This window comes from Talpa occidentalis, unplaced genomic scaffold (genome assembly GCF_014898055.3).
Source record: "Talpa occidentalis isolate TD23 unplaced genomic scaffold, MPIMG_talOcc4v2.1 talOcc4.13, whole genome shotgun sequence".
NCBI lineage: Eukaryota > Metazoa > Chordata > Mammalia > Eulipotyphla > Talpidae > Talpa > Talpa occidentalis.
Window position 1 is genome coordinate 98,942,953 of NW_023601322.1, and position 15,286 is coordinate 98,958,238.

At 42.1% G+C, this 15,286-nt stretch overlaps 1 protein-coding gene across 8 annotated transcripts in view; it reads left to right on the plus strand.

The window, feature by feature from the left end:
- The window catches only part of PPA2 (inorganic pyrophosphatase 2), a 119,134-nt gene that overhangs the window by 60,132 nt on the left and 43,716 nt on the right, over positions 1–15,286 (plus strand). For all 8 annotated transcript variants that reach the window (XM_037509602.2, XM_037509595.1, XM_037509600.2 and 5 more), the window contains 6 exons: positions 2,347–2,400; positions 4,101–4,220; positions 5,761–5,847; positions 10,892–11,018; positions 12,612–12,739; positions 14,864–14,949. In XM_037509602.2, coding sequence (XP_037365499.1) covers positions 2,359–2,400; positions 4,101–4,220; positions 5,761–5,847; positions 10,892–11,018; positions 12,612–12,739; positions 14,864–14,949 — 590 coding nt within the window. In that variant the 5' untranslated portion in view covers positions 2,347–2,358. The remainder of the gene's footprint in view (positions 1–2,346; positions 2,401–4,100; positions 4,221–5,760; positions 5,848–10,891; positions 11,019–12,611; positions 12,740–14,863; positions 14,950–15,286) is intronic.

The window sequence follows — 15,286 nt, forward strand, 5'->3', positions numbered from 1 at the left end:
AGTCCTAGCCAGAGCAATAAGACAAGAGAAAGACATCCAAGGAATCCAAATAGGAAAAGAAGAAGTCAAACTATCACTATTTGCAGATGATATGATAATATACATAGAGAACCCCAAAAACTCCACAGAAAAACTAATTCAACTCATCAATCAGTTCAGTAAAGTGGCAGGATACAAAATCAACACGCAAAAGTCAGTAGCCTTCCTGTACACAAACAATAAATCTGAAGAAGAAGAAATAAAAAAAATTAATGTTAATCTTTTTTTTTTTTTTAAGATTTATTTATTTATACAAGCACTGGGTACAGTTAGAAGCGCGGGAGGGTGAGAGAATTCACCAGAGCCAGAGCGGGGAGCAGAGCAGGCAGAAGGACTGAAGTACACTGCTGAGGGGAGCAGCGGGCGGCAGGAGAGGTCTGCGCGCCATGTGGGACCCTCCTCCGGTGGCCGGGGAGCAGCTGGGGAATGAACCGGCGACGTGGAGGCTGCGGGCAGCTTCACAACCCAGCGCTCAACTGCTGCGCCACCGGGGAGGCCCAAATTAATGTTAATCTTAACATTGATCAGACTAATGCTGGTTTTAAAAGTGACACGTCATAGGCATTTCTGTCAGAGGGAGGGGAAAGCAGGCTGAGAACAGCTCCTCAGGAGCAGGAACAACTGGCGAGAATAGTTTGCCAACCCAGCTGGGTCTCTGCAGGTGCTCTGTCCCTGCGTAAACAGTTGTCAGGAGCCTGGCCTTCTCTCACCTCCTGAGTGACCCTCCACATGCGTTTGTCCTCTCCTCCTCTGACTTACTTCCGGGGATGAATTAATTGTGTGAACATAATTACTACTTCAGACCTGTTTGAGGTGCCCGGCAGCTCACAAAAGACCACGGGCAGGGGAGCGTTCTCAGCAGCAGACTTTGCAACGTGCTAGGCCGTCCTGCAAGGGGCAGTTGTTAAGAATTCACTCGTGGCCTTTTACATCATCTCATAAGGGTTTGCAGCTCTATCCTTTGTGAACTTTAGTGTCATCTAGAAAAACTTAAAAACCATCACTGCTTTTGCGGCTCTGTTTATATTTCATTAAGAAGCCCCAGATATTGTCTAGGAGTACTTTAAGTCATAAAAATGCTTGGAGAGCTTTTGAAAATAAGCTGTGCCCTGGCTCCATCCCAGAAATATTCAATTCAAATATATGGGAGGTAGGACCCTAGGAGTCTTTTCTTCTTGGAATTGATTACTCTCCAGGTGATTCTGATGTGTAACTCCACCCAAATAAAGTATATTCAGTCCTTGCTTCTCATGTGATCCATGGTGAAGTACTCACTTTGAGTTATTTCTAGTCTCTTGTGAACTGACTCTTCTGAAAGTATAATCAAAATGAATTATTGGAAAAGTATAATTCAAATTTCAAATTTTAATTGTTATATTCAAAGGATGTGAAGATTTCTCTGTCAGGTTGCTCAGGATATTTCCAAATGAACCAGCCACCCTCAGCCTCCCAAGGAACCCTGATTTTGAACCAGCGCTCTGCTGTGATGAGTGGTTAGTTACTGGTATCAAATGGCATGCAAGTCAACTGTAACCAAAAACTTCCTCTTTGTGAGGCCAAACTGTAGGAAACTTACATTACATTCCTGATGACTATTGAAAATTATATTTTCTCACCATTGACCTGGAGTCCTCCTTATAGTCTTGCAGCACTCTGCAAAGTTCAGAAATGGTAAAGAGACTCAGGATTCTTGTGTGACTTAGGAAACTGGAGGCCACTTGCTCTACAACTGGGCATAAAAAGGAGTCAGGCTGCTCTGTGTAAGCTTTGAAACTCTCTGTGTTGAGGCCCCTCATTGTACAATATGTCCATACTAACTGGGATTTAACTGTTATAATTTTCAACACATATTCATAAATTTTGGTGTGTATTCATTTCATTGGTCTTGGTGAGAACTTGGCGTGTTGAGTAGGACAGAGTGAGTGTCACACTTGCCTTGCAGATTGGAAAGGCAAGGCACGCAGTGTCTGTGGTTGGCCTTGCTCTGATCTGTTTTAGTTGGAGAATAAAAAGTGCAGCCTGTTTCCCGACTCCATTCTGGTTGCAGAGGCCTTCCCAGAAATGCAGCAGCCTCTAACACCGTGCCATCATGGTCATGTGCTACAGTGACCGAAGTTCTGTGGTTAGAGAGCTGCTCTGACTTCCTTAGAAGAAATTAAAGGCATAGGCAGATGTATGACATAGACTTTACACATGGGGGCCAGGGGGCTCAGCATTCTTTTACAGGAGGTAAGTAAAAAAATAAAACACAGGTAATATGTTTTAAATTTTCTCTACTTGTTTTTGTTTTTTGTTTTTTTTTTGCAGAATTTGTTTAATATGGTTGTGGAAGTACCTCGGTGGACAAATGCAAAAATGGAGGTATGAATATCCTGTATTAACATCAAATATAAAAAGTTTATTTAAATTTGTTTGCCATAAAATTTTGAATTGGGAATATTACCAAGTCCTGGTAATATTTTTGGGTATTAGAATATTGGTCTTGACAAAGATACTATGCCTTACCATTGTAGCCTCTCTCTAGTTCAGCTGTAGGATTAAGAATCTGTGAGCCTCTATCTGAAACATTATTTCTTTTTTTTTTATAATAGATTTTATTTTTATATTCCCCATACAATTGCAACCCCCCCATTCTGACCCCAATCCCTCCCCTCCCGCCCCCCACCCCCCAAAAGTGTCTCTGGTTCATAGTTTTTTGTTGATTTTGATTTTCACTTTCTTATAGTTATTCATTTTCCTGGTCCCTTATTTAAGTTTTCTAGATTCCTGCTATGAGTGAGACCATCCGGTATTTTTCTTTTTCTTTTTGGCTTATTTCACTGAGCATGATCCCTTCCAGTGCCATCCATGTTGCTGCAAATTGCATGTGTTTATCTTTTTTGAATGCTGAGTAATATTCCATAGTATATATGTACCACATCTTCTTGATCCAGTCATCTATTTTTGGGCATTTGGGTTGTTTCCAAAGCTTAGCTATTGTAAATAGTGCTGCTATAAACATAGGGGTGCAGGTGTTCTTTGAATTGGATGTTTCTGTGTCCTTTGGGTAAATACCTAAGAGTGGAATTGCTGGATCCTATGGAAGCTCTATGTTTAGTATGTCAAGAAATCGCCACACAGCTCTCCATAGTGGTTGGACCAGTTTGCACTCCCACCAACAGTGCAGGAAAGTTCCTTTTTCTCCACAACCTCGCCAACATTTGTTGTTGCTAGTTTTTTTAATATGTGCCATTCTCACTGGTGTAAGATGGTATCTCATGGTAGTTTTGATTTGCATTTCCCTGATTACAAGTGATGTTGAACATTTTTTATTTCTTCATTCAAACTTGGCTTTAGTTACTTTGTTTTCACTTTATGGCACAGGTTTTTTGTTTTTGTTTTATTTTTTTTTTGCATGGCAATTTGGATATGTTTGGTAGAAGGGTAACTTTAAAATGAAATCACCTGAAAATCTTTGAGTTCACTTGATTAATGTAAAATTAATGGAAAAAAGCCCAAGATTTCTAAGAAAAGGCAAGGTGAATAATCCTTATCTTTGGGCCTCCCCTGATGTCGCAGTGATTGAGCGCTGGGCTGCGAGGCTGCCTCTGCAGCTCCAGTTCGATCCCTGGCCACCAGCAAGGGTCCCACGTGGCACGACAGACCTCTCCTGTCTCGCCCACTGCTCCCCTCAGCAGTGTACTTCAGTCAGTCTGCCTGTTCTGTTCCCCACTCTGGCTCTAGTGAATTCTCTCACCCTCCTGCGCTTCTGACTATACCCAGTGCTTTTATAAATAAATAAATCTTTAAAAAAAAAATCCTTATCTTTGCTTTTCAGTCATTTTATTACTTGTAATATAAATAATGCAGTATGTAAATAACAGATTATCTAAATATGTAATCTGATGTTTCCTTTCTCCTTTCTGAACAGTAGTTCTAACACAGTACCATAAATTAGTAATAGAGCTGGCTTAATTTGTGAATATTTAGTCTGAAAATACAGATTTAAAAAATACTATTTGAATATAGAATTAGAATGAATTCTTAACATTTCTCTCCCCCCACTTCTGTGGCCTGCTTAGATTGCTGCAGAAGAGCCGTTGAACCCCATTAAACAAGATACGAAGGGTGACAAGCTGCGCTACGTGGCCAACATCTTCCCTCACAAGGGCTACATATGGAATTATGGTGCCCTCCCGCAGGTAACATTTGTGATAATGGTAAAACCTCGACAGTCAACAAAAGTAATCATTAACAAAGGGGAAGACAAAAAACATATGATCCTCTCAATAGATAAGAAAGCATTTGGTAAGAGTCAACATCATTTATGATAGACTCAAAAATTTGGGTAAGATTGGATATCTCTCAAATAATAAAAACCATATATGATAAACCCACAGCTCACACCATACTCCATGGTGAGCAAAAACTAAGCACTTTCCCACTAAGATCTGGTACCTGAAAAGGATGTTCACTCTCACCACAGCTATTCAACATGGTATTGGAATTCCTAGCTAGAGCAATTAAGCAAACCAAGGATATAAAAGGAATCTAAATTGGGAAAGAAGTAAATTGATCATTATTTGCAGATGACATGACATACATAGAAAACCCTAATATTCCACTAAAAAGCTAATTCAAACAATAAGTCAGTTAGGCAAAGTGGCAGACCTCAATATCAATATACAGAAATCAGTTGTGTTCCTATATCCAAACAATGAGCTTGAAGAGGAAGCAACCAAGAAAACAATTCCATTTACAACTGCTTCAAAAAGAATGAAATGTGTTGAAGGTTCTGAAAATATTAGAAATGAATGTATTATATGGCCCAACAGTTCCACTCCTGGGTCTTCACCTGAAGAATGCAAAACCATTGATTGGAAGGGATGTAAGCACTGTGTTCATGGCAGCATTATTTACAATAGCCAGGCTGTGGAAACAACCGAAATGCCCACAGACAGACGAGTGGATTAGGAAACTGTGATCTGTATACACAGTATTACTTAGCGATCAGAGAGATAAACTTTGCCATTCGTGACAGTGTGGATGGAATTGGAGGGGATCATGCTCAGTGAAACAAGTTAGAAGGAGAAAGATGATTACTGGATGATTTCAAGTCTGTGTCGAATATAGAGAAACCAAACAATAACAAACCAATAACAAACCTGTAGAATTAAGGCTACTACGGGATAGAGCAAAGTGGGGAGGGAGCACTTGGGCTGTGATGGAGGGTGAGATGTGGTGGTATACACCGGGAGGGTCATCCTGTACCTCTCCATGACGTAAATGTTGTAAACCAATGTTATATACATGCATGCATACTTGCATAAATACGTACCACAAGCAAAGGAAAAAAGGAAATATACTTAGAAGATTCTGAGAGTAAGAGAAGGTATTTTTAAAAAGAGAATCATGAAATAAAATATAGTTATACATGAAAAGTACTTACCATTCAATTGCTATTACTACCAAAACGTGGTATCATAATATGATGGTCAGACATGGACAGGATGTGGACATTCAGATGTGATTATACAGATGAGTGTGAGGTGGGAGGGAGGACATACTATAAATCTGTTTTAATTATGGCAGTGCTTGGGGATGCACTGGCATACTGGCCGTGAACCCACGGAACTTCGGAGACTTCTTCCTTTGGATCATGGCTGTTTATAAAACTTCATGATCATGTGGAAAGAGCTAGATACATTATTGTTTTAACCTATAATTCCTCTCCTTTTTCAGACTTGGGAAGATCCCCATCGAAAAGATAAGAGCACAGGCTGCTGTGGAGATAACGATCCTATCGATGTGTGTGAAATAGGCTCAAAGGTTGGTTTTGTGAACTCTGCATCCACATGTTCTTTTGTTCATGCCAGTAAACCAGTTCTCCCCTTAGGTGCTGTTCTCCAACTCTGCCTAGTTCCAGCCTGTACGTGCCACTGGTATCAGTGTGCTCTTGTACCTTTAGACACGGGTTGGGGAGGTACAGTTTTTATAAATAGCTCAGCTGCTGCTGGTCATTCAGTGTTGTCTGGTCACTCTGCACCCCCAGCAAAGCTGAGGCGCGTGCGCAGTCCAAGCTTGCACTATGTGACCCTTTACCCGGGATGTTTGCTGGGTAAACATCTTTAGCCCCTGGCCCATCCTCCAGACCACAGGTCAAGAGTGAGAAAGACATCTGGGATGCTCTTTGCAGCGAGCCTGCTTCTGGGGTCCGAGTTCAACTCGGGAGGAACAAGCCCAGTCTCCCACATCGGTGCTGCCCATAGAACGCAATGTGTTCTCCTCTGCCCTTCTATTTTCCCCTGTATTTTTTACCAATACTTCTTAAAAATTTTTTATTGACGAAACACTGGTATGTAAGTTTATTTAGGTTTTGCTGTGCTAACTCCGCTCATCTGCAGGCATTCTTCCCCTCTCACTTGCTTCACTCTCTCAGCTGAACCTCCATCCTTAATTGTGTGGAGCTCATGGGGACCGGCAGGAAAGAGCCCCCTCACCTGTCCCCTTAGCGTGTACGCTTCCCGTGCCTCCAGATGCCGTGTCTTCCTGGCCTTCTGTCCACAAAGCGGGCTTTTTTCTCTAAGACCAGGCTTCCCTTCTCTGTTCTGGGCCCCTGCCCATCCTGCCTCATGAGTGACAGTGTTTTCTTGTCTTTGCTCAGTCCTGCAGTGAACTTCACTTCCTCTTGGCTGCCTCCCACATCCTCCTCTCTCCTTTCCCTTCAGGTGAAGACTTGTCAAAAGCGTTTTCAGTGCTTATCTCCTCCTACTTCCCACTTAATCTCCAGCGTGATTCAAAATTGTTCCATCCCTTCATCACTTCATTGGAACTGCTCTCACTAAGGTTACCAGTGACTTTTTGCTACAACCTGCAAGCCTGCTTCACAGACTTTGTGTAACTTTAATTTGCCTTAGAATCTTACACTGTTAACCTCATCTGCCCTCTTGAGACAGCCTCTTTTTCCTTTGCTTTGACTGTATCATAACATCTGGGATATTGTCTGATCATTCTGGTTTCTTCTGCCTGGGCAGGAGAGTTGGTTAACTTATAGACTGAGCTCTTGGCCAAATCCTCTTCCCGTGCGGCCACCCAGGATTGGTGACCCAATCCTGGCCATTTGGGATTTTGCCCTCCACTAGATATGCCAGCTCAGACCCATGTTCTCCACTGCCTGCAGCCATACTTGGTGTTTCCCAGGCATCTCAGCCTCATCCTGTCCAAAATCGAATCCACGATTTCTTCCTCTCTCAGTATTACCAGTCTGGTGAATGACTCTCCTCTTCTGCTCCCCACCCCCAGATGTGTACATCAGAAACTGAGGGGGTCATCCTTGGTTACTCTTTTCTTCTTTTCCTCCCATTAATTGTGAAACAGTGACTCTATGTTTTAAATAGCCATTAACGTGCTTCTTTCTAGTCCCTCAGCCCCTAGCTTTGGGTAGACCTCTGTTAAATCTCATGACTTATTCCTGCTCCTGTCGAGTCTTACTTTCTGTTTTATCGTTTATTCCCTACTCCTCCTGCTTTACTGTTTCAGCGCTGACACCCACTTCTTTTCTCGCCCTCTCCTGCCACACCTGGGTCATGCGGTGATCTGCGTCCCACCTTGTTGATCTTGCCGCACTGGGATGTGTCTGCCTATGGGGACTCGGGCTGAGCGTAGACTGTCCCCTCTGCACAAGGCACCTCCCTCCTTCCTCTCCCCCTTTGGCACTGCATTTCCCCTGCTCACCCCTCAGGCCTCAGCTAAAGCATCGTCTCCTCTCAGATGTCTCCCTTCACCCTCCACGGCCTGAAATAACTGCTCTTTGCTCTGTGTGCTGTCTTTGCTCTGCTCTTTGTCTTTTCTATGGGGTGTGCTCAGCTCCTGGAGGACAAGACTCACCACCCAGCACATGACATGCAAGGAATGCTATGTCTGGTTATTACTGGAGTCCTATTCTTCCAGCTGAGAGGTACTCAGTTGTCTCTAGAAACTCATGCTAGGACTTCAGACTTCTAGAATATTAGTAAATAGTTTCTTCTGATTTTCTGTCACTTTGTATATTTACCATATTCATTTGATACTCTTTTTTCTTTCTCCCTTATTTCTCCCCCCACTTTATCCTCGTAGTCTTTTCTTCCTACTTCTGTTTCTCCTTCTGTCCTTTCATGTCCTATTTTTCTTCCTTGTTCTCTCCTCTGTTCCTTCTCCCTCTCTCGTGCTCCTTTCCTGCAGTGGAGATCTCCATTCCAACTTTTACATCTATTTTTACACATGGATAGGACAAATAGGGATGTGTTTGCATGTGTATGTGTAATTCCTGTATCTCTTCTGGTAAAGCTGAATTGTTAGCTTCCTTTGTCATTTTGGACATTTTCTCCCTAGAGAGGTAATAACGTGTATATAAAATTAATAGATTAAAAGGAAGGAAGAATGTATGTTTAAATGAGTACCTTGTGTGTTCTAGTGCTGTGCGAGATGCTCTAGTCACTTTCCCATGACTTATTTCATTAGCAGGAGTCACTCAATTAAATAATACTACATTGAGGGCAAGATGATATTTTAGAAAATGCTTACACTGAGGGTATAATCCCTGGGCGATTGAGTTCATGGTAGGTTAATTTAAATCTTCACAGATATCAAGTGTGAGTGAAAGATTAAATGGGAGTATCTTATTTTCACTTATGCGAACATTTGTCAGTGAATGTGTAAATTACTGAGGTTGGTAACTGAAAGGAAACATATAAAATGTATGTGCCTAATAAATTGTTTTGACTTGGTAACACTAATTTCTTAATGATGAAACAAAGTAATATGTAAGAAAAACTGATATACATGTTTTTTAAATAAATCTGTCAAAGTCACTGAATATGCAGAATAAAATTCAAGGTTTCAGTATAAGTGATTTTTCATAAGGTATATATAATTAATCATGAAAGCATACATTTACATTTTACATAGAAAACTTGGTACAGAATATTTAGCACAGTTTTATTAAAAAATATACCGACTATTGTTATTTTTGTGTATAAAAGGTAGTGTTAGAAATGGTCACGTGAACGTCCTTTCAGTTGACTTGACTGTAATATTTTAAGAGCATGCTCCTGTTCCCGTGCCTGGCAGCTGCCTGTAAGGCCTCTGAGAAGTGTCTTGGTAGAAAGGCTTTCTTAGCACCACATTGTAAATGGGCAAAGAGAAAAGAACAGAGCATCCCACAAGGTTATAGGCTGAGACTCACAGCTACAGACATCTTCGTGTGTTCCTTGAGGGATTATAAATCATTCACTTGGTGTCTAACGTAGGTTCATCATAAATTTGTTGAATTGAGAATGAATTGAATTGTTGGGGTTTCATAAGTTTTCCATTTGCTCCTCAGCATCTTATTTAGAGTTTTGGTTTAGTTCCCTCTAATTTTTAAAAGTATTTTAGGAAGGTGGGGCTTATCTAAAATAAAGCTGTCCTTTTCCTTGCTTCTTAGCTCAAAGAGCATGTGTCATTCTGATGGAACTTAAGAACCCCCAGAGAGGTGTCTTGCTTGCCCTGGGAACCCAGAAAAATCTCAAACTGCTCTTACATTCAGTGAGTTTTCAGGGTAAATGAACTTTTATGAATAAACTTAAAATAATTTAGAATGTGCTTTAAGAAGCAGGAATTCTGCTAGACATCCCTACCACCAGGGTCTACCACAGGCTCCTCAGCTTGGGCCTTTGCTGGTGAGAGGCGGGTCATCCCTGACGGCCGTGACACCATCAATGTCTCCAGACACTGCTGGATTGTCTCCAGAGAAAATTGCCTCTGCTTGAGGACCAGTGATGTGGCTGATCACTGAGTAAGCCATTGCAGCCAGCCTTTCATTGCCAGTGGTGACTGGCACGGGGTACGTTAAGTCTCCCCGTCAAGTCTGTAAACCTTTGAGAACAGGGGTCCTTTCTTTGTAGGCTGCAGTGCCCGATGCAGTTCTGGCTCTTCCTAGAGCTGATGTAATAGTGTCAGTGCCCCTCAAAGTGACATTTCAGTTTAGTTTACATAATCACACTAATCTGTTGTGTAAACTAATTACAACTTCATGCAGATTTACATTAAGACTTTAGATTCCTTTGCAAATATTCTGAAAGGATTTATTTGACTGTATGGTTTAAGGTCCATTTTTTCCTCTGAAATAATGTCACACAAAAGTGACTTTATTTTGCATACCTTGCCTTTCAAGAGTAAAGCTCCAATTTGAATAATAAGGGAATGTATTTTGAAGCCTGTGTGCAGCTTGCAGTGAAACTCTATAGCCAGCTAAACCTTTAAAAATAAAAGAATATAGAAAGAACACATACATATAAATTTGGTGTTGACAATTTGAAGGAACTACTGAAATAACTTAAGCACAGAGCGTCTGCTTCAGTGTCGTGCTATTTCCGTTTCTCTCAAAGTCTTTTGAAAGCACTTTATGAAACCTGTTTTTTTTTTTTTTTTTTGGTATTTAGCAGATTAATAATTCTTTCATTGTCTTAGGGCTGTATTCTAGTAATGTTAAAAGTTATTTTTACTAGTCACTGATGACTGTGGTTTACATAAAAGGCACTGTGAAGAAATGACAGTGTTCTTGGGCCTTCCCCAGAGCTGCTGGAGCCAGGTTTGTGAGGTTGATTTTGTGTGTGCGGCTGAGTATCTTATCCCTAGGACATTACATTTCAAGATCTATGAGTGACTTCAGTTTCGAGAAGATCAGCATACTCAGGAAAGGCTTTGTGGCTAATTTTTTCATTATTACTTTTGTTTATTAAAGCTTTGCTAAATTTCACGCCATAGGGCTTTTAATCTTTTCATGTGAATTTTTATGATACATGAACAAACGTCTCCAGATCCTGCAAAGGCTGAATTTCTTTGCTCTCCACAGGTTCTTCCCCGTGGAGAAGTTATTCATGTGAAAATCCTTGGAATCTTGGGTCTTATTGATCAAGGTGAAACAGATTGGAAATTAATTGCTATCAATATGAATGACCCTGATGCCTCGAAGTTTCATGGTAAGTCTGTAAGGCTCAGAAGCAGAAGTAAGAAGTGTTTTGGGAAGTCTTAGAATTCAGAAGGGACCCACATAAAACACAATGTACGTGTTTGGGATTTAAGTGTGCACTTTGTTTTTCATTCTCTCTCCTGGAAACATGGGGCAGCCGGAGTGACTGGGGCTGAGGGGTGTCATTGCAGGGGGGGTCAGGGACAGGCAGGGAGGTGGCAGACAACTGATACTGCTAACTAAGGGCCCTGAGTGGGCGCCCTCGCTCCCCCACCTTCTTTCTTTCTTTCAGTTATTGTATCTGTCTTTTGAGTAACAGGAGAAAGGCCAGGGAGCCGTTCCTCGGAGCCCCAGGCTGTTTCCACACTCAGTGTTTTCTCCTTCACCAACAGAGAGAGAGATGGCAGCCCTCCTCCAAGATTTTGATGTCCCAGAAAATTAACTTCCTGAAACAGATTGTTGTGCTAAAGAGTTTCTTTCTTTTCGAGTCCAGACAACTTGAGCTCTGGCTTGATGTAGTTATTTGTCCTATTTTTTTGAATCAACATTTATGGAAAGGATACATTCCCTGGGGACCTCTTTGGGAGAAGGTTGTATTATAAGTCCAGTAACATTATTTCCAGTCATACTTAACTGTCATCAGAAGATAATGGTTAAGCTGTTTCTGTGGTAATAGAACTTTGTGATGAATCCTGTAAGTCTTCCCAAAATTTGAAAGAAAACACCCCCAGAACTATCCGGAGTCCCCCGCCAACCCATCCTGTCCACACTGTCTCCTTTACTTCACTTTCTTTTTCTTAATGGAACTTTCCACTACTTAGCATTTTGTGTTTGTTTCTTTACTGGTTGTCTGTCTCTTCTGCTGTGTAAGCCATGAGAATGGGGCCTTGTCCTGTCCACTGTTCTGTTTCCCTGCTTAGAACAGCGCCTGACACATGGTGAGAACTGGCTAGATGCTTGGCGTGCAGGCGCCCATGTGCTCTGCTCTGGGCGCCACCCTCTCTTCTCTCTTCTCCTTCACCTCATATTTCTGGAACATGGATCCTGAATCTTCCCTCGTCAGCACCCTCCACCTCCACTGTCCCCGAATGACATCATTGAGCCCTTGGCCCTGTGGGGTGTCTCCTAGCCCCTGCCTCCTAACAGCCCGGAAACATCTGGGTCTGTGTTCTATGGCTTGCAGTTCTTCCTCCGACCCATGGTACCCCTCTGCCTCTCCTCCTCTGCTGGCTGGTGGCCCGCTCTCATGGTGCTTTCTCTCACCTCCCGTGCGGGGCCCATCGCCTGGCTGGGGCTCTGTTAACCCTCTTCTCACTTCTGCCTGAAGTCTGCTCATTGTCTGCTTCCTTTGATTACACCTTGGGGCTTCCCAAAGAGGAGAGCTTTGAGGCATCATGTGCCGGCCGCTGTGCGACACCTGTGTGCAGGGCTCGAGAAGTGTGCGTAGATGAAAGGATTTCAGTTTGCATTTGGGAAAACGGACATCCTAGGGGAGATGCGTGCAGACTTTGTGCTGCTGCCACCGAGCCGGGCTGGACGCAGTGCCTTCTGACTGCTCGAGAAAGTGTGATTTTTAACAAGTCTTTTGTGTCCTCGTTTACAGATATTGATGATGTTAAGAAGTACAAGCCAGGTTATTTGGAAGCCACGCTGAATTGGTTTAGATTGTATAAGATCCCAGATGGAAAACCAGAAAACCAGTTCGCATTTAATGGAGAATTCAAAAACAAGGTGGAGATTTTTATTGTGCAACCTATTTCATGATACCTCTGCAATGTTTGTTCATTTGGGAGGCTTTTTTGTGTGAATGTTTATATATAAAGCATGATAGCAAAAGTGCTTTTCTCACTGACTTTCATTGGTAAGGACATTATTATTTTTACTTATAGGTTTTTTTCAAGAGGTCTGACTGAATTGGTAAGGCTGATAAATATCTGTTTCCAGCTGTCTCTCAGGATTGCATTCATCTCAGAAAATGGAGGAATTTCCTCATCAGTCCAACAACTCCACAAATTGTGTATTATTTCCCACTCTGGGGGAGAGTTCCTGGGCGTTCATGTAACCCCCTCTGGAGCTCCTAAGTGCTCATTCGGCAATGTTTGAATTACCCTGCTCAGCAATTAAGAAAGCACTGGAAGTGTCTTACTGTCATGGGGTTTTCTACTGGGCTACTACAGTTGCCGTTAAGTGTCTCTAATACACAAATAGAGAAAATAGGCCAGAGAATTAAAGTCTAGAATTTGAAATGTCTTTTAAAAAGATACTACCACTGCTTAAGTTACATATTATATAAGCTGACATTGAAGCGGGTGCTAATAAGGAACATCTGTTTTGTAAGGAAAGTAGGCCATTTGAATGAAAACGTGGTATGTACAGTAAGCATTATACTACACAAGAGTTTATCACTAGTCCCAGCATTTTTTAAAAAGAACCCTTCAGATCTTCAGGACCTTGGATTATTAAATATAAATAGGAACTATAATTTTAGAGTTGATTCTCTTTTAAAATATTGAAGACATATAAATATATTTTTTATCTTTTTCCTCAAAAATATGTTGTGTTTTATACCCAAAATAACATAAATTTCAAAAATATGCAGGGTTTTTATGGCCCCATGCTGCTTCAGGGTAAAAGTGTCAAACCATGAATTATAAAAGAATGAGGTGGTTTTGCTTTTTGATTTTGATAAACATTAATTCTTTTCTGAATGAAGATTAGGTCATCCATGCAACCTCCTTTCAAAAAGCCATCATTGTTGGCGTTGCTTTGTACTGCTGTTTTTTATGTAATTGTGTCTGACTCAGGAAAGTTGGGTCATGCCTCTCAGCCTGGTGGGAGGCACGGCCGTGGCCATTTTTCCTGCCCGCGCCTTCATGCAAGTACTGCAGGGGAGCCTGAAGTGATCATTTTTGTCTTTGTGATTTGGTTCACCATCTCTCCTTGCAATATCTAGATAATACCTGGGGTTTCCTGTCCCACAATCAGGACTCTCCAGCACCTCCTCAGTGAGAGTGGAGGTCTGCTCTTCCTCCTCCTCAGATTCCTCTTCAGAATGGAGTGCCCATGGCTGTGTTTCAGTTCCCAAGACAATTAACTTTCTTTCTCTCTTCTTGTAACGTGTTTGGTTGCTACTGAAGGAAGAAGGAGCTACTATGAATTAATTAATACGTAAGAACTCTACTTGAGAATTAGCGACATTTTTGAGAAAAAAATCTAAAAAAATTTCTGCTTTAGAATAAGAAAGCTGAACAAAGATGGTCTTTCTAGATGAGGTGACAGGTACATTTGTTGTTGATTTGGCACTTTTAGACACCATGTGTATTCATACTAAGAAACAAAACTTGAAGGTATTGGGGAGGTTTACTGCCCCGAGACAGGGCCTGGTCTGAAATGGCAAGTCTGTGAAGGTGGGGCCAGCAGGTGCTGGGTTAAGCACTTCATAAACAGCAGCTCCTCTGTCCTCAGCAGCTCTGATTTCAGGCAGGGGTTAGCAGGCTTTGCTGTCATGGACCAGGGAGTGAACGTTTCAGGCTGTGTGGGGCCTTGGGTCACAGTCTTGGCCGCCCAGCTCTGCTGCTGTGGCCTGGAGCGGTTGCTGTCCTTCATGCACACCACACCATGAACAGCACTGACAAGAGCCAGGTGGCGGCATTGGCCCTCCTTTGCTGGCCCCTGGCTTTGGGGTCCCCCTTTCAATCCCGAGTCACAGATGGAGACATGAGCTGCCTGCCCAGGCACCCTGCTGGCCAGGATCCACGCTCAAGTCTGTGCAGCTCCTGAGCCCACATCCTCACTCTTAACGGCTCCTTGCCTGCATGTGGTGATGCAGTTGCTCTTTCTTTGGTTTGCACCTAGGCTTTTGCTCTTGAAGTCATCAAATCTGCTCATGAATGTTGGAAAGAACTGCTGATGAAGAAGTGTGATGGAGGTGCTATAAACTGGTGAGAATTTGTCTTTTCTGTGTAATGTTATCATTTATTGGTGCTAAACAGCCACTTATTATACTCAATCTGATTTTTATAAAAAGAGAATTGCAGCTTTTCCCTTTAATTTAAAAAGTACTTATAGAACAAATATTTGGAAGGCATCACAGGTGCTGGACTCCATGAAACTGGGACTTGACTTGGTCCCTTTTCGCAAAATATTTGTGCAAAATAGAGTAAAAAAATTATGGTTTTCAACATGCAAATGTTGTTATTTTCCTTGTGATAACTGGCACCTCATCTGATGAGAATAGTCAGAGCCTTCTCACCCGGCATGAGCTGGGTCCCTGACTGA